We start from the raw sequence: 21,060 nt of genomic DNA on the forward strand, positions 1-21,060 counted from the left end.
ATGACAGGAGAAGGCTTCAGTAATCGGTGGTCAAACTTGACACGGAAAATGATGTCCCTTACCTGCTGTCTGCTCCTCATCTGCGGGTTCATGGTAAGTACTGACTCAACCTTTCGACTTTCACCATATTGGAAAGGGAGATTCAAGTGTTACAAGGAATGCTTACCAAGGCTTTTGACGTCAGTGGATGCGACAGGGTCTTTGAATAACTCTTTTAGTAGCTTTTCTCTGAACGATTTTACTTAACAGTTTATTGACTTTGTTCACGGAATTAGCTCGAATGTTGACTAAACTTTAATTTGTTGTCAAATGTAGCGCCAAAGTCTTTCTCTGTAGTGACCATTTCAAGTTTTCATCCATGTGACCACATAGTTCAGGTCATATCCTGTTTTATGGTAATTTTCTGCTGAATGACAATTTTTATGTAGTGTGAAGTCATCTGTAAACAGTTTGATATAAGTACTATTGCGTAAATCAGTTAATTTACGTATATTAAAAACAGAACAGGACGGAATATACTTCCTTGTAGAACTTACATCTGGTGACGCGCACCGACCTTGATGATTCTTCATTTACCACCACTCCTTGCGTCATGTTTCTTTTTTGTTTGCCTTTTTTTAATAAGCTGTATAATAAAAGTATGTTTTTCTGTTTATTGGATATTCAAAATCGTTTGTTCTTAGCAGATATGTATATGTATAAATGTATTATGTTACTTAATAAAATTAATTACATTAACATTAGTCTCTTTAACACTTTGATGACTTCATTTTCAGATTCCAACATACGTTGGTAAGTATTTGATTTATTTTCTCACTATCTGTAAATAACATTCTAAATCATTTAAATCCTATCGTATCTATAATTCATGTAAAACGACCACAACAAGGCAATACAACCAATAATATTTCAAGATGTAAATGAATCGACATTGTTATGGTTGTATAGAACAACAGTCATCATTTCATGATCACGTCTTCTTTGTTGATAGGACTAGAGATGACCAGATGCAAGCTGGATATAGCCTTCATTATTGATTCATCCAGTAGTATATGGATCAAAGACTTCGAACGCCAAACTTCCTTCATACACGATGTTGTCGACTCGTTTGCATCAGTACCAGACGATGTTCAAATCGCGGCTGTGTCATTCAGCAACCACGTGTTTGACGAATTTAAGTTCAGTTCATTCAGCAAACGTGACGCTATTCTTGATGCTGTCAACAACGTCAGATACAGCAAAGGCGACGCCACCAGAACATACCTCGCGATAGAACGCATGCGCACTGACCTGTTTGCCCCCGGCAATGGCGCAAGAGATGATGCTGTACACGTAGCCGTTGTTCTGACTGATGGAGGCACCAACCCAGGGTCATATGATCAGTACTCAAGGAGCGAGGGCAAAGCCAAGACCCAAGAAGAGGCTGAACTTGCAAAGCAGTCCGGGATATACATGTTCGCTATAGGAATAGGCAGCGGAGTAGATGAAGCGGAACTCCGAGGTATTGCGTCGGAGCCAGACGACAAGTTCTTCTTTATCGTGGATAACTATGACAAGCTCGATACAGCTCACGTCAAGAGTCTCTTGGCATGCCGAGCCTGTAGAGGTAAACTCACTACAAATCAATCAATCTGCATATTATCTGTCATTATTGTCAGACTTTAATTGTGTTTCCTGGCCTCCGATTTCACATGATCGATGATGCCGTGGCTTTTGCTTTAACAATTCTGGGTGTGTTAGAAGCGTTGCATTTAATTTATGATATAACATCTTTAACTAGTACTTTTAATTGTATACACTTATGCGATTTCTTGTCTCTTTTTAGCACCAACATTTGAATTTACAACGACTAATGCCCGCCGAGCCGCTGATTGTAAGTACAATTATCGAAGATTGCTGTTTACCCCCACCCCCCCACCCCCAACCCCCAACCCCCAACCCCACCCCCCACAAACCCCACCCCATCCATATCAGTGACTTGTATTTCGAATGTTCGTTTGATATATTAATGTGCAATGTAAAACACCTTTAAATACATCGAATATAATACTCTTACCGTTCCGTTGGCTCTTTCAGCTCGCTACAGTCGCCAGGTCTCCACAGAAAGTGCACGAGAAGGTTTGTCAAATTATATATTTCGTACCGAATCCCGATACTTTTCACCAATTTCTTGTCTGAATGATAGTATAACGATTTTGTCACGAAGTTGATCAAGTATAATCTTCGCCTATTGTCAGCTCTTTTCAAAGTTCGTTATTATTCATGTTGTGTACATCAGCGATAAAAGTGTTGGGTTGTAAATAATGAAAACTATGTTGGCTGCGGTGTTGTAAATATTTCATAACAGAGACAAACTGTTAAAGGTAAGGCTTCACATGTTTTCTCTTTATATATATCAGAAATATTAGAACGGATTGTTTGATTAATTTAGTCTGTCATGGAGACCCCGTTGACATCATCTTTATCCTTGACGAATCCACCAGCATCCGATCGCAAGAGAATTTCAAGAAGGAACTCGATTTTGTCCGAAATGTGGCAGACATGTTTGATATTGGACCGGATATGACGCATGTTAGTGTGATTACGTACAGCGACGATAGCCAAATGCGATTTACCCTTAGTAAGTACACGGATAAAGCAAGTCTCGAGAACGCAATTGAAAACATCGACTGGTCCACCGGAAACACGTATACCAACAAAGCTCTGGACTTACTTCTCACTCAAAGTCTATCGGAAGTCCGAGAAGGACTTTCTCACATCGGAATTGTTATTACAGACGGAAAGTCAACTGACTCAAAAAGTACACGAGAATCCGCTCTGAATGTTCTAGCTACCGGAAATATTGAGATGTTCGCTATTGGTAAGCATGAACGACTTTCCACAATAGTTACACATTAAAAATATTTATAGTTACTTTTCTCGGTATGGTACCCACTTTGCATTATTTAAAAACATGGACGAATATTTGATATTCCTTTTTATTTGCAATTAGACGATTATCTGTTTATAAGATTTTACCAGATAATGTAGTTCATATGGTGACATATAGATAAATATCGATATATCTACATTTGAATTGATTTTTTATTTTGATTTTTATTGCACATAAGTAGCAATATAAGATTGGGCACAAGTTTTACAACTTATATAAACCTTTTCGAAACATTGATTACCGACACATTACATGTACAAGGTGGCAGTAGGATATATTAACAATGAAAGAATTATAAACAAGTTGAGAGAGAGAGAGAGAGTGTGTGTGTGTGTGTGTGTGTGTGTGTGTGTGTGTGTGTGTGTGTGTGTGACATGAGCTTTATACTTTGTATCTATGAAGATCATGTATCTTATCCTTCTCCATGCAAGCTTATCAAGTGATACAATGGCCACATGCCTAAACGCACTACTTGACTTTGTCTATCACTTCCCGTGCTATATTTGTATTGGGTGTGCATGCTTATGTAAACATATATATGAAATAAAGTCTTACCTTTTCAGGAATAGGAAATGCGTACAAACCTGAGTTAGACATCATGGCGTCTAAACCCTCAGAGGACTATGTCTATCAGATCGACAATTTGGATGCTTTAGATTCTCTTCAGAACAAATTTGCTTTCCGCATTTGTAAAGGTAAACCGTAAACCTAATGGCTTCACTCTGAGATAATTTATGGAAATCATGTTTGTATTTTTTTTAATATAATGTGCTTATCACTTGTGTGTCTTTTGAACTCTTCGAACTTCTGTTGACACTGCTGGTGGAGTCTAGTCCCCAAGCTTTGCCATTACCTGCATGCCTCGTTTTAATTCATGCGAATAATAGAACGGTGCAGAATCTACACATATATTCGATAATTATCAGATATTTAAGTATTATGAAAATTACTGAAATATAGAGCTAAACATGTGTGTCGTTTGTACAAGCTTCTATTCGTGAATAAAAGTTTATATTTCTGAAAATCCTTTTATGCATTTTTCAGAACAACCAGGATGCAGTTTGGCTGAAGGTAGGGTTCTTCATAATTGTCATTATTACTTTTTTGCTGTTGTTTTCTGTTTTTTTCTTCTTTTTTTTTCAAATTTCCAAAAAAGAAATGCATCAGTAAGGCCACTTTGCTATATTAGCAGGAAACATTTTTATCTGAAACTGATATGAGTATTATAACGGTTTTGGCAGGCTGTAATAAGTACAAGGCTGACGTCGTGGTCGTATCAGATGCTTCAACCAGTATCGGTGATGAAAGCTTTGCTAAACAGAAGACTTTTATCGCCAGCATAGTTGAGAAGTACAACATAGGGCCGGATGGTGTTCAAATCGGCATGATTTCATACTCCGACGACGCTCATACCGACTTCAGCCTGAACAGTTACACATCACAGGACGAAATTATATCTGCTATAAATAAGGTACGCCAATTGTTCTACGATTACTATATGGCGATTCCAACATCTTTCTCTCTTTCTTAGTTGATTGATTTCGAGATTTCTATCACGAGGTAGACTTACAATATTCTAAGAAGTTTCTGCGTGTTATTCTGCCTTTGTTCATATTTGCGTTTCCTCGATTAAGAACTAGTTGGCTTGATACTTACCGTCTAAGAACTGAAATAAAAAGTGGATTCCACGATGTTGATATCTAATCATTTAACCCGTAGATCATATGTAGGTAGCCGGATAATAAATAATAATCAGGTGTTGTATAGATAAACAACCTTACTATGGCTTCAAATATAGCATTTTCTTCTATCATCTCCAAGAACAGAGAGCGAAGAAATGGTTTGAATGGGACACATACAAAATCGATCTCTATATCGCAGATTGCGTTTATTTAGTTCCTTGTAAAATTCGAAATTTAGTTTTGTGAATGTCTAGGTTAAATATCTTACCGGAGTGACGTATACAGACAAAGCCATTGAGAAGATGACCCAGGAAGCGTTCACTTCCGGGGCAGGGGCCCGGTCTGGTGTGCCCAAGGTTGGAATCGTCATAACAGATGGCGTATCACGTGATCAAGTGAGGACACAGGAAATGGCGAGGAACGCCAAGGCCCAAGGCATCACACTTTTCGCCATAGGTAAATTATTATATGACCTCCAGCTTGGACATTGAGCTATCACTTTACTTTAATATTTGTTACAAATTGTCATCTTACTTTGATGATGTTTTCAAATTAGTGACGAAAATATACTTGCTTGTCATACATTTCTAACTTTAACATTGCCAATGTCTTTCTTACTACTTCTTAGTTTCTGTGACCTCGTATTGAAATGTTACCATTCACGACGAAGTAAACTAGCCTTAGATTAGCAAGTATCACAAGCATCTTTAAATTATAAACGTTATTGATATATACAGGTGTTGGCAGTAGTATTGACTTAGACGAGCTCCAGGGCATAGCTTCCGATCCCGATCCCTTCTTTACCTTCATGGTAGACGACTTTGCCTCATTGGTAGATCACGAGGATATCCTTATAAAGAAAACATGTGCAGGTATGTTTTCAAATATGTTTGTTCAGTACAGTATTTGAGTCCTCCCTGTGTTAAGATAAAGCAGAACTCTCAAATCGAAAGGTAATAGACATCACCTAGTTAATTATCATAATGATCCACTCTACTACGGACAGTTCAAGAGCATTATGATGTTACACTGTCCCTGTCTATTTATCCGTCATGAAGATTAGAACGATTATGTAGAGAAAATGAGACCAATGATTCAATTATAGTAAATCATCTTTCTTATTACAGGTCCTGCGCCTGCGCCTGCACCAGTAGCTAAGCGGGAACACCAATTTGAAAATGATGAATTACGATCTCTGTTTCAAATGCTGGAAGAAAGAATACAACGTAGATAGAACTATGGTCATTACTAATGGTACCCAGAATAGTTTCAGGTCTCGGAATTAACTATTAGTATTATGTGTATGTTTTATGTTTTAAAACATGCTTTAATATCTTCCGAGCGAGGGTTCTTATGATGTTTTTTTTTTCAGCGAATGCTTTGATATTCGTTTTGAAAGGCGATATTCGAATAGGGAGAATATTCGATTTCGAATGTTAGACATTAACATTTGGACAATCGCTATCTCTTTCTATCGACGAAGTCATTTTTCAGTTCAAGTTTTGTATCTATGTTGTGTGCATTCAATGGAGGCTATTGTAATAACATCCTCAGAGTGAAGATCACCTCATATATGTTATGTGAAAACTCTGTATAGTGTTATATATAGCTTAGTTAATGTTCTACTGTTATGGGTATACCAGGGATTTAAGCTTAAATACACACACAGTCGAGTAGTCGAGTGTAGTTTGAAACTGTACTTTGTACATCTAAAGTGAATAAATCCATTGCATACGATGATTTTGATAAGTGTTGTTTTTCCAAGAGGCGCCAATGATTATAAGAAGCAAAATAGAACTTTTACCATCAACGGTAATGATCATTTAGATGGCTTTCCATGTAGGTCTTCGTGAGACCCGTCTGTTTATTGGAATATGAATTTCAAAACACTTATGGATTTCGTTAAAATATAAGCAAAAGAATGCAGGAAAAGATTTTAGAGTGGTACTCCTGAAAAAGTACAAAGATCATAAGATTTGGTGTTTCGAAAAAGCCAGCATTTTCTGCTTCATCGACTTCGTGCAACTCTTGTTCATTCCAAATAAGGATAAATATCCCCAATTTAGATCACAAAAATAACAGCGACAGTAACACAGTCCAAACATTAGTACAGAGTGCAAACCTACAGATCCCTCATACTATAGCTTATTGTTAAAAATACCACCTCGCCTCTAATCCCTACTATGCTAATTTTGTAAATCCCTTCTTAAATCCCAGAACGATTACCTGAAGAGAAACAGAAAGACGACAGGTTTCCGGAAACATCAATATTTCTCTATATGTAATCTTTTACTCTAACGTGTTGTACCAAACTGGTCAATACAAACCTCAATCACGCAGCAGAAAAATCACAAAAATCGCCGACGGGGAGTCACGCTACAATGACGCTCAGCACGACAACAGACAAAACACGTGTACAACACAGGACAACAGATGTGACATAGGAACAGCCAATATTGTAACAATATGTACATAGGCCATTAAATATGTGTATATGATAATATCATTTCTATATGGCGATAACAGTACAAGTTAAGATGTGTGCTCGATGTATTGCACGATGTGCGCCGTAAGGTTTTTGGTGCGTTGTACGTTTCCATAATGGTACAATATCTATAAAAACAAGCTATTAACTATTCAGAATATTACTTGCTTTAAATATAAACATGAACACATGATAAGAATTGCCTCTGCTGCAATGGGAAGATATTATGATCTCCATCAGAATTTGCAATATTAAGTAAGATGTTCTCAGTGCGCTTTAGTATGTCGTGTGGTGCATAACATTATTCCATTTTGAGAAGTTTACGCTACTGTGATAACCAGATGCAGTGTCATCGATGAAATACCATTAGCTATCTGGAAAACCTGGCCATGTCCTTATGCAATTACATTATTTATCTATTTTACTTTGATTTATTAATTTGGAGTCTGTATTTCGATTTTTTAAACATCAAACACTATGTGTGTGTATATCTTATAAAAGCTAAATGTTGAGTATCAGACATATTCACGTGTTATGAAGCGTTAAACAACGTAAGATGTAACAACCAAACAGTGAGGAGAACGAAAACAAACAACAAAACATAATAGAACAAATACTTACTAACACTACGTAATGATCAAGACTAAGTAATGTATGTTTGGTGCTGTTTACAGACCGCCGTTTCAACACACATTTTACTGTAAAACCGGTGTCGGACAGTTCAGACTTTATTGCCGTTGTTATTCAGTGAATATACCCATGTCATATCTGTATCTACTATAATTATGTAATGTAGCTCATTGTAACGTGTGATCGAATAAAAAGATAACGTCACTTTAGATCAAACGCCGTTACACATTCACGGATTGCATTATGAATATAGATTTAGAGTGATGTTAAGTTTGACGTGGAAATTTTCTACCATATTTATTTAATTGCTCCCTAAATGTAAAAAAAAATTCTTAAATTCGTTTAATTTTGATTTGTGATTTATGAATTTTTCATTTTAAGTCGGGACATGATTTAGTAAATGAACACGTCTTAAATTCACATATCAAATGGAAACTCGTATGAATATATTTTCAACATGATAAGATATTTTTCTAGTTCAACGGAACTCCAAACTGTTGATCACCTATACGTGTTTGGAAACTGTCAATCATACCTAAATCAGACCAGTTTTAGCTATGACCTAGTAAGGACTGTCCTACCTGAAAGGGTGTGGTCCTTACCGATTACCTTCTTAATGGCGATTGTAAGTGTGGTAAGTATGTTGCACATGTACGTCAACTTGCTTAGAACACCAGCTACACAAAGTTGTGACGTTTTTCTTTGTTCTTGTTAATTTTGCTTTCTTAAATGTATAAATTGTCATACGAACGTTCTTGTGTTACCAGGCCTGGGAACATTCAAGTTAATTTTGCTATTTTTGTTATGAACTTTTATCTTTGTAAGTTGCCAAAAGTGGTAGAGCGTCCCGAAACTCAGACAAGGTAAATAGTTTGTGGAGGTTACTTCGCCAGATACATGTTATTTACATAGGTGTTTTTCTTATCGATGACGGCACTAATCAGGCTCATACGATGCGTTAACAACACAGCGAGCAAAACACAGTCAAAGAACAGACATCTAAGAAAATGTGATTCACATGTTTGCGATTGATATAGGAAGCAATATCGATCTAGCCGAATTCGGCGGCTTTGCCTCTGACAACGGACCATCCGACCATCGGATTAAAGAAGGTAGTACACGTACGAATATTATCATTAACTTTATGCTTTTAAAACTGGATAAAAGCTTGCAAAGTACATATCTAATACATTACGAACATTGGTCTTATGTTGCATTTTGATATATCCGTTTTGTGTGTTACTTCTGTTGCAGTGCCAACCTTTGCAGAAATCTACAAATTCGCAAACAGGTATTGTGAAGTACCCGCATCCGCCGTAAAAAAACGTTTTCCTGAAAGAAAGCTAGGATTCAATTTCACTTGCTGTAAATTGAATAAACAACAAAAATAAATATCCGCGTATAACATTATATATTTCGGTCCTATATTGTAAAATTCCCCAACGAATAAACATATTTGTTTGTAAAAAGTGATATAGCTAATATAAAAATAGCATGGAGGTTGCGTCGAAGCAGCAGAAGATGTGTACACTACCGGATAACTTATTCTAATTCTTACCTATATTTTGGCATGGTATCGCCGATTTTGAGCTTCAATTAAGTATGAATCATATGATGATATGTAGCTATTTTCTTCTTCCGGTAGCAGGGATATGTTTTTTCGCTCTCGTGCTTCATTGACAACCGCTGTCATACATTTTGGTTGTTTTCATGTACAGCGCTTTCTGGTGTTGTTATGTATAGGGATTTCCGTAGGTATGCGAGAAGAACTTTGGAAACTTGATGAAGCCCATACTAAGCATTGTCTGACGAGGGGACAGTGTTGTCCGATTAGCGTCGATAGGAGGTACCAAGGTGAAGGGGTTAGGGCACACGAGCATGATGAACAACAATAGGTTTCGCGCGTATTTCGCCAGTTCTGGCGTAAGCTTTGGAGCAAGAACTAGTTAGGGGCGTAACCCACCCTGGCGAAACACTTTCTTGTAAGTCTTTCAATAAGTATTTCAGCCAGGATCTCTAAAGTATCATTCCGGTTACGTTCAGTTTAGCCTGGAGACTGACAGAGAGTCTGCAGATACTATCCTGTAACTTAATATTATTCTTAATTCCCACCGTCTTTGTTCTTCTGTTGTCCCCGCCTTTTCGTAGCTATACCACTTTCCTGTCGTCTATAATGCCTCCGTTGTCGTCTATTTTACAATCTATAGGGGGTATGGAGGAAGGGTTATAACGAATGTGGTATTGGAATGTTTATACGGACGTCGTTGGTTGTCATAGACTGTATGTGAGAAAACTGCCACAGGTAAATGAAAACATATATCTAGTATCCGTAAATTAAGAATAAATGTCAGTTTGAATCGTATACAGACATGGTTTTTGAATTATTAACAGATACTTATACAAAATTTGTAACTTTTTTGTTTCATCTATTTTTCTAAAATGTCGCAATAATGTTTCCTTTTCAGCTGTATTGTTTGTACATCATATGAACAGGCAAGACCATTTGGATCTTTATGCTGAGTTTTATCCAACAAATCATCTTACCTGTTTTACTGTTCATGTAAGATCAATGCTGTTCAAGTTCCATAACGTAATATAAATGTATAAGCATATCTGTCAACAAACTAACATTCCTGCCCTTAGAGGTTCCGCTATATGTGTCGAAGACTTCAATTCGAGAACATTTGCATAATCTGGCATTTCAGAGGTATGAAAAGAAAAACTCCTGTCATGAGTAAAGGAAAACGCGGAATTGAATATACACACCTTGGTCTACAAAAGAAAATACCAACATGGCATGTCCATGTAAATTTCACTTTTGTTCATAATTTGCCATAGTTTTATTGAATTTGAGTTTCAATTATGATTATGTTGACATGTTGGTTTTTATTTTTCTCTTCTTGTACTCTCCTTACACAATTATAATTTTTGTAAAACGAAAACTCCGTCAAGATACTACAAGTGTATTTTTATCATAAACAGTTAGTACTGGGTTGTCAACTTTAAGGTAGTTATCTTGTAACAAGCAATGTTAGATGTAACAACAAAGAGGTGAGGAGCAATATGACACAACAGGCAGGAGAGTGTAAACAGTATGGCATAGACATACCTTATCACCTTAATGCTTTTAGTCATAATTGAAATAATTCGAAAATCTATTTGTGCACATCTTGTAATAAGCCCATAGATATATTTAATGCAGTGTGTGTCAGAATAAATGTGGTTTGTTGATGTATATAAAAGTTTAGTGTCGTGCGCCCTTAAAGGACTGTAGGGCGAGTTGACTTTGAGACATTGTTATTGCGAAGAAGTCCGAGGGTTTCGGAGGATCGGCGTGGGTAGAGAGCGCGGCAAGATGGCGAGCGAAGAAGACGCAGCGTGATATCATGATGAAGGAAAGACAGACCTCATGTGTTGTTTAAGAGTTTAACCAATGGGTTAAGGAGTGAACTTTGACTCTGTGTGTGTGTACCATGACCGCTCGAGCACGAGCTCGAGCGCTGTGACCCAGTGTTATCACGAAAAAGTAAGGACGCTCTGCATAGGGAAGTGACTTTCACACACTGTGCATAGGGAAGAACATGTGATCGGTCTATCTACTATTGTGTAGTTTGTATATTGAATTTTTTAGTTTATTAAATAAACTGTTAATTGTTTATTGGCGTCTGTGTTGTATTTTACGTTCCAACGAAATACTATCAAGTATACCTAAATGAAAGATCCCAAAATTTATTGTCGTCTCTGACAGTGTGCAAGTTGTTTTACGCATGCTCAAAGCACGAAAGTTTGAAAAAAAAATCATATACAGCGTATCATCAACGTTGTTGAGTACTAATACTTTTATTAAAAGCTTTATGTTTTACCAGTTACTTTCAAGATCAGAAGTGAGTTATCTGTGATTGGCAGCTTGTATTATGTAGCAGTGATTACATCTATTACATATGTATAACTTTACTGACACCAAACCCTAACTTTCTGAAATGACATATTACCATTTATCAAATACGATTATGTTTCAAATGGCATTTTGTAAAACTATTATTAACTTGTTCAGATGTAATAAGTTAATTAAATGTCAGATCCGGTTTGTACTATAAAACAGGGCATGTATTACTCCGGCAGGCTAAGTCAGCACTGTCCGAGCTGTGAAGATGTGGTCCTTACTTATTACCTTTTTGGTGGCATTTGGATGTATGGTAAGTACTTTTACATGTATCTTAACCTATGCTTAGAGCACAAGCTGCACAAAGTTGGTTGGGTTTTTGTTTGTTCTCCTTAATTTTGCTTTCAACTGTGGATCAGTTGTCATTTCATACATTGTTATCAAATTGCACGTAAGTATCTCGATAATAGCGGATGATTGCTACAAAAGTTATTAGTTCTACAGATACGTAAAGGATATTTCATTGTTAAAATATCATATATATTCCAATATGACAGAGTGATGGAAAATCTGTATTAAAAAGGGAAATCAAATTAGAAAGCTGATACAAAAATAAACTTCATCAGAGCTCAAAAAGCGTTTTGGAAATAATAACGCTCTTTTTGACGTCAGTTTATCTAATCGTTCGCTTGACAGCAAGACTATGAGTTTTGAATAGGCTAAATTATGATGTATTCTGCAATTTATGCTATTACCTGGTGAGAATAGCTTACATTATTGTTTTATTCACCAAATAAGAAAACACCAGTTATACTATCATTAGAAAAAGTATATCATAAAACGTCATGTATTATCACTGCAGTGATGATATGGTTTGTCTGAACTAGAATAACATTTGTTATTGCTATATGGGCATTCATACAACCGTGTAGACTATCTTTTTTTTACGTATTTATACGTATGTCGTAAATGTCGGAAAGATTATCATACCTACCATATATTCTTTTTGTAAAGTTCAATACCGTTCATTAATCGGTTTACAGGGGCAGGAACTGTATATTAGATTTGCGGCAATATAACTGGTTTTGTTATTGTTTATTTTAACTAACATGTGCTAATGATAGCAGTTTACAATACGAGATAATGTTATGTAGTTCCTGATGAATATTTTTTGTGATAGCCTATTGTTCAATTAATATTTCAGATCCAACCATCATTTGGTAAGTACACCACGTAAGAAAATAACACAGATGACAAATAAACAAATTACTACCTCGATATTTCATGTTTCGCGTACTTAATTTTCAGACATCACGTTCAATCCTACTACGCTTTATGCGTGACGTTACTTATGATTTTCCTTATTTTGTTTTGATGATATATCTATCAAAGACGCACTTACTCAATTATGCATAATAGTTTGTGTTGTATGACACTACATGTGAATACTCAAATAGTTACCCATGCATAAACATTTGAGAAACAGCACTTGGCAGCAGATGTAGATTCCTTTTTTCATAAATTACTTTAGAGATTGTCATATTTGTTTTACCCTATCATTCTTACAGGAGTCTCATTGGAGGGATGCAAACTGGACATAGCATTCGTCGTGGACTCATCCAGCAGTATCTATGTTGAAGACTTTAAGAAACAGAAATCTTTTCTGTACGATTTCGTAAACATGTTTGAAACTGTGACTGACGATGTTCAGTTCGCAGCAGTCTCTTACAGCAACCACGTTTACGATGAATTCCGTTTCAATAACTTTAGCACTCGCGAAGATATTTTATCCGCGATAAATAGAATTAACCACAGTCAAGGTGACGCTACCAGGACATATTTAGCGATTGAACGCATGGTTAAAGATCTTTTCGCACCCGGAAATGGTGCGCGAGATGATGCTGTTCACATTGGTGTTGTTCTTACCGATGGTGGTACCAATCCTGGCTCGTACGATCGATTTACAACAGAGCAAGGGAAAGCAGAAACACAACACCAGGCGAGAATTGCCAAAGACAACGATATTTACATGTTTGCCATTGGTATAGGTGGGAGTGTCGATCTTAACGAACTACGCGGAATAGCGTCTGAGCCGGATGAGAAGTTTCTGATTACCGTTGACACATACGAAAAACTTGATACGGAACGCATTAAGACGTTGTTAGCCTGCCGAGTCTGTCGAGGTAAGTCGTATAACATTCATAACACTATACATTATGTTTATATCTTCGATCTGGTATATTGCTTTGCGTTTTGAATAAAAGTCATATTGGCTGAGAATAATGTAGATAATATCAGAGTAGGTTTATAAACCTCGTGCTCTTAGTCAGTCTCTAATCAATAAAACTAGATGAAAATACTAATTAAATTGGATGTTTAAAGCCTATAAATATACGGTATTAGGAACATGGATTATATGCATGAAGCGATACTTATTTGCTGTCTACATGTGTTTGTACTTCAGTACTTACCTTTGGGCAAAGCCACGGACTCGAAAGACGAACATCGTATTGTAAGTATTAAGAAATAGTGTCACAAAGTATCCCTTTCTTAAATACATCTTACTAAAATAACAGGTTATGGTCAATATCATTTTCGTGATAGTTAAACTGCGATTGAATAAAGAAACCGATATATTACAGTCATTTCAAGGAAAACAAAGTATGCATTAACAATAGGAAATATAACTCTCCTTTCGTTCATAACTAAATTGGAATGACTAAGATTTATATGGGACTCTTTCCTCTTTTGTGAAATACTCTCATGCTATCGGTATGTCAGGTATTTTCTTGGTTTTTATGAAACTAAATTAACATCTGTAATTTAAGATCAGTCTCCAAAATTATATTCTTAAATGATTGTCGAATTATTTATCACATTTTTATGCAGATTTTGTAGATTAATATGATTTTGAAATTGTAATCATTAATCATTACAGCTTCACTTTTTGTCCATCTTATGAACAGACGAAGATCGCATGGTCTCTATGGTGAGCTTAATGAAACAAGTCTTCAGTTATGTTTTAATGCAACACCAATTTTTTTATTTTTTTTTTTATTTAATTAAGGCAATGGATGAAAGAGAAACAAATCTCGATACTCGATGTGTTCGAAAATTTGCGCGGATGAACTTCAGAGTTGTTAATGAAAAAATGACAAATCTGAAGTCGAGTAAAATGCAACATTTAACAACACATGCGAACTAGTCTCAATGGAGAGAAGAACGAAATTAAGTTAAACAGTTGTTAGTAAAAACTCAAAATGCTTCCAATAAGCAAAACATTAAATGGAAACTTAACGCTGAAGATACATAAATCTGTCTGAACAATCCTACAGCTGTGAAATGAATGTTTCCAATTTTCTTTGATTCATACATGGAAAATTTTACTTACCACTTACCAGCCTATGAACAACCGAAGCCAATTGGTTTTCAGTATATTTCTACATCTTAAATGATTTCAAAATGACAATAATAAAGCTAATCAATATTCTTTTTTTATGATTTCAAGCCCGACAAAGAGATAGCATTACTGCGACCGAAATACAAGAAGGTTAGTAACAATTATCAATAGTTTTCTAATTTAGATGTAGAAACCTTAAAAGAAAAAAAATGATAGACGACAATATACATTCTCTGTAATACATGATAACACATTATGTCTATACTTTGGAAGATTTTGTGTCGATTTAAAGAAGAAAAAAACGAAGAAAAAACAGGTGCCAAATTACAACAATAATGACATGGTAATGATCATTTTTATAACATACAGATGTTTATGTTACAGTATGCTACAACAATCCCGTTGATATTATTTTTATTCTTGACGAGTCAACAAGTATTGGATCAAAGGAAAACTTTAGAAAAGAACTCAATTTTGTCCGAGATGTGGCAGACATGTTTGATATTGGTCCTGATGCGACACATGTTAGTGTGATTACGTACAGCGACCAAAGCCAATTAAGATTCTCGCTGAACAAGTACATGGATAAGCCAAGTCTTGAAAACGCCATAGAAAATATCGACTGGACCACCGGCAACACATATACCAACAAGGCACTGGACCTTCTTCTGACCCACAGCTTGTCCGAGGTCCGAGAAGGATTTTCTCATATCGGAATCGTTATAACAGACGGAAAGTCGACAAACGTGAGGAAAACAAGAGAATCTGCCCGTAATGTGTTGGCATCTGGGAAGATTGAAATGTTTGCAATTGGTATGTCAAATAAGATTCGTGCTAAAACTACATTATTGTCGTGAATCAAATACTACCAGATAACGAGATGCAACAAAGCCAACAATGTTCTTTCAAATGAAATTAATATTTTAACATTACAATGTAAATTCGCTAATTACATGTAAGGAAGTTCATGTTCTAGTGCCATTTATTATAGAAATACAGTTTTCGAAATTAAGACTGTCAAAATATTCCATGCGGAACGTGTGTATGTAGAATTGTTTTTGATATAATTACAGGAATTGGCAGTGCATACAAACCAGAGCTTGACATGATGGCATCCAAGCCTTCTGTTGACTATGTGTCCCAGATCGATGACCTTGACGCTCTGCAGTCGCTGAAGAATAGATTTGTATACCGCGTATGCAAAGGTAATCGAAAAGAAGACCGTGATAATTTAAAAAAAATATTCCCATGTAGAATTTATCTCTTTTATGTACCGAAAATTGATATTTTCTGAAAACTTTGATTCAACCCAATGCTGTTTCATACAATGAATATTGTAGCATTTTCCTATTTCAACGTTTACATAATGAAATGGTAAAGTAAAGTATGTCTTTTTCTTTTCAGAAAGACCTGAATGTTCAGGACCAGAAAGTAAGTATTATTTAAGTGCCCTATTATCCGAGACATAGCCTATTTCTTTTACATATCGCAAAAAAAATTTCTCGTCAGCATCCACAAAATATTAAGTGATGTTTACCAGAATACTAGCTGTAAATGATGTCATCTCAATTCTTAAAACATCTTTGCCAATTCTTCGTTTTTTCCTGAATATTTGGTATCGGGCTTTAAATTCTAATTATGTTATGCGAGATATTTCGCAGGTATGACATTAATGAAGAAAAATTCACAAGAATCTGTTTTTTGAAGTTGTTTGGAATGTACAAAAAGTTAATTATGGTTGTCTTTTCATTTTTGTTTATTGATGGTATGCCACGTAAGTTATAATGGAGATCATTTTACAGGATGTGACAAATACAAAGCGGATATCGTAGTGGTGTCGGATGCCTCCACAAGTATCACGGAATCCAACTTTGTTAAGCAGAAAAACTTCATAGCAAGCTTAGTCGACAGATACAGTATTGGGCCAAACGGTGTGCAGATAGGATTTATCTCGTATGCCACTGATGCTAAATTAATTTTCAGCCTTAACAGCTACAATTCGGAGAGGGAATTGAAGGCCGCCATCAAAAAGGTGCATTATAGAAACACCATAGAGTTTGTCTTTAACTTCACAACATCTATTCTTGTAGCAAAGTGTCATGATGAGACTTTGCTCATCATTATTATTTACCAAGCTAAATCAAAACTTCATAGCTTCTTTTCGGATTGATTTACACTGCATTATACGGAAAAAATACCGAGATATGTAATACACTCTTACTTGTTTGACAGGAAATGAACGGTAATTGTTAAAAGAAAGTGCATGCACAACAACTCTTACAAATAGTCTTTAGCAATAGAAGTATGGATATAGCATCATTCAACAATATGAAACAAGTACAATGAACACGTGTATATAATTAAAGAATCATTCATAAATGCTTTCAGGTTCACTATGAGGGTGGCGACACATCAACCGATGATGCTTTAGACCTGTTGACAAGGGAAGGTTTCACACCAGCTGCAGGTGCACGGCCATCTCTTCCTAAAATAGCGGTCGTCATTACAGACGGGTCACCGCAGAACCAGCCCAGAACTGTGGAAATGGCGACAAAGGCGAAGGCGCAGGGTATTACTATCTATGCCATCGGTAGGTTTCTTCAAATCTAATAACATATTTAAATAAGATTTCCTAAAATTGAATAAAGGAAAACAACTGTAGATTTGTGTATTTTTTCATAGATGAAGTTTTAGTTAGAAAAGGCCTGGTCGCCTTTAATGATCATATTGCTATTCTTTACAACAGCAACTGTATCGGGAAAAAAAATTTCCTTACCTCTTAAACTAATTGTGTAGGCTCAGAGCTTAAAATCTTAAGTAAAAATAGGATACCATGAAAATAATTTATTCAATAATGGTATCATATTTCATAGTTAAGACAAAGATTAGGAAAATATGTATTAGATATAGTAGACCCAGACTGATATATCACAATTTCTTTGTATAAACAATTGGTACTTAAAGCACTATACATGTTGTCAATTTAACGTCACACCTTGTCCTTTAATATAATTTGGTGTCGTTATGCCGCGAGCTTCTTCGTCAGTTTGTAAGGAAAGAAACTTTAATCCTACGTACAATGCCCATCGGTAATCTCGAACATTTCCTTTTAAACAACATACACTGTATATTTTCTGTGTCACCTTCGACATAAAGACACATTCTGTTATTTTCATCAAAACAAGTCATGATAGTTTGACATAATGAGTCAAATGAAATGTTTCATGAAATCTTTTAATTGTTCTGTAATAGTATACTCTCAATTTATTACATAGGTATCGGTAGCAGCGTAAATATGAATCATCTCAAGGCCATTGCATCCTCCCCTGCAGAATATTACACCTTCATGGTGAATGACTTTTCCGCATTGATAGAGCACGAAGACATTCTCATCAAGAAAACATGTTCTGGTTAGTATATATGTATACATCCGTTGAGGAGCAACATTCGGGCGATTGTTTTAATGACTTGGTAACGAAATGATAGCGTAATCAATAGTAAGAGTAGGGGAGATGATAACGTTACTACCTATAAGTTATCACGTCTCTAAATAATTACGTTAATGGCAATTTAGTAACGGATTAAATAATTTTACTAACATATCCTGCATAGATATCAATGTATACGCATTTACATATATATATAACCAATGGACGACGGATTCCCGAAATTAAACAGGTATACTTCAAATAGATCAATGTTAGTTTGATAATGCTATATGTATATATTCATGACCTTGTTTTGTTTTACTTGCAGATACGGTACCAAATGGCATGATTGCGAATGAAACTCTGTCAAATTAAAGAAGTGCGACTGGCTGTTCTTATAGTATAGACATTTTCCTTGAACCTGGCAAGGACATTACACGGAATCGTAGTGCATTTCTACAGGACGCGTAGTAGCCATCTGTCGAGTGAGCATTTGTCTATGAATCTATGTGACATTACTGAGGATATGAAAAGTTGTTTTGGTCATGCCACAAAGGGAAAAAAATATCTGTGTATTAAGTGTACCTCAATATCTAAATAAATATTTAGCAAATCATAATGGAACTCGTTATCTATATACCAGTACGCTCTGTCACTTTCATGAAACAGACATTGTTAAAAGGCCACTGACAGTATGGTTACTAGAGAGCAGAAAAAAATTCTTTAACTGTCCTGTATATTTCCATATTTTCAAACTGATCTAATTAAAGGTTTAAAGACGTGCATGAGGACAATACCAAAAACAGATTTGTTACATATAAACCAAGTAAAATATGATGAAATTATTTGGTATTTGATTATAAGTTTACAATCAGCACTGACTCTATAGTAACAGCATTTATAATAAAACCAGAATTATAGTGGAACAAACCCAGAGCAAAGATCCAGGATCTACAGGAAAAAACATAAACGACTTACACGTATAAACAGTCAGATGGTATTTATAATAAGCTTTCGCAGAATCTGCATATATTCCGAACAAGATACTTTACGACAGCCATGGAAACCCCGCTTTACTAATAAATCTAAACATGACCAGCTGTATCTGCGAACACACCAACCCCAAAGTAACATTTTTAAACGATAACCGTCACCTATAGAAGACAAACAGATCAGTACGTGTTGTTCAGGACACTTTTATATTTTATCATTTAACCAACCTTGCTCCTTTTCTGCAAAAGGTATATTATTGTATTACGTCAAAGACTCGTCAGTGATGCTAAGGGTCTTTTTATGTTGAAGCCAAGGAGACGACGGAGGTAACTCCAAAGTCTAACGTAGACAGGAAGGTCCGCTAGCCCCATAATCAAATTTCTTAATTATCATATATTACAGCTAAATCAGCGAACAAAGACCATTCTGGTTATGTTTACTGGAGGTCCATTCAGAGTCAGTTGATCCACCGCTATATACTCTCCTTACTTTGAGCTCTCCTTACCGAGTGCCATCTACCTTCATTATCAAGCACCCACCTTAGTGTATACCTTTATTCTTCACTTGAACTTCTTCCTTTCTTTCTTCTTTCTTTTCTGTGCATTCTTCATACCGAGTACCTTCTTCACGTGTACTTTCATTACAATGTACCCTCCTTACTGTATACTCTCTTTATTTGGACCTCTTCTCTATATACTCAATTTGCTAAATACGTATTTTCCTTCCCCAGTGCCCGTACACTTGTACCCTCCTCACTACGTACCCTCCTTACTATGTATCCTCTTTTTTACTTGAAACTTTATACTATATACTCTGCTAATATGTACTCTCTTAGTGCAATTATTTGTACCTACCTTTACTGTGCATCCTCCTTACTTTCACCATGTATCTTCCCTAGCATGTACCTTCCTCACCATGTACACCCTGTCTTCATTTACTCTCCTGAACATATATCTTTTTCAGGGTATATTATACTCACCATCTTATTACCACTGTGCGTCCAAATACTTCTTACTATGTACATTCCTCCTCACGTTTTCATGTATTATTGTATTGAAACTTTCTTTCCTGACCTTCCACAGAAGCTCCTAACGAAACAAAATGTGTATTTCAAACACGTCCAAACACTTTTTACCGAGGAAGTGCTATCATATCGCGTACCGATATCGAACCCATGTGTTATGTAGGTACCTATATCATACATTAGCTATATCATCACTGATAAAGTACAGTTATCCTTTCTAAACCAGGCGTTAACGAAGGTTAACCGTTCATTTATGACACCTGCCATGTGCATCTTCGTCGATCGCTGTAAGTTTTGTCATGTTCTCAAATAACAACAAGGTAGACAACAGCAGAACCAAAAGATATACTTACATCGACAAGAATGAAAAGGGTAACAACAATTGAACGACGCGTCTTCCATGCTGCTTAACAAAGAGTATTGCAGTTAATTAGCTCTTTTCCTTTTTATTGAAGTCTTCACACTTTTATCAATTAATTTAGTCATTTATCGGACTTTCCCTTAAACAACTTGTTACAACTATATATACTAAAAGGATAAAGAAACGCAGGGTGAACTTTAAACTAGAAATTAAGTATGATATCGGGCTTCATTTAAAACGAA

At 35.8% G+C, this 21,060-nt stretch overlaps 1 protein-coding gene across 1 annotated transcript; it reads left to right on the top strand.

Annotated features, from left to right (window-relative positions):
* Window positions 1–19,059, top strand: LOC132553667 (collagen alpha-3(VI) chain-like). Its single transcript, XM_060217927.1, has 25 exons — window positions 1–93; window positions 777–792; window positions 992–1,606; window positions 1,826–1,873; window positions 2,077–2,118; window positions 2,432–2,860; window positions 3,496–3,627; window positions 3,977–4,003; window positions 4,174–4,403; window positions 4,869–5,070; window positions 5,352–5,486; window positions 5,742–5,840; window positions 11,858–11,925; window positions 12,817–12,832; window positions 13,181–13,795; window positions 14,077–14,124; window positions 14,551–14,601; window positions 15,121–15,162; window positions 15,397–15,825; window positions 16,086–16,217; window positions 16,417–16,443; window positions 16,815–17,044; window positions 17,401–17,602; window positions 18,288–18,422; window positions 18,769–19,059. Exons 1-25 carry the CDS (start codon window positions 1–3, stop codon window positions 18,813–18,815), a joined length of 4,110 nt encoding a protein of 1,369 aa, XP_060073910.1. The 3' UTR covers window positions 18,816–19,059.
* The last annotated feature ends 2,001 nt before the right edge of the window (window positions 19,060–21,060 follow it).

This window comes from Ylistrum balloti, unplaced genomic scaffold (assembly GCF_031769215.1).
Source record: "Ylistrum balloti isolate Yb309-2 unplaced genomic scaffold, AGI_CSIRO_Ybal_v1 Utg370344, whole genome shotgun sequence".
NCBI lineage: Eukaryota > Metazoa > Mollusca > Bivalvia > Pectinida > Pectinidae > Ylistrum > Ylistrum balloti.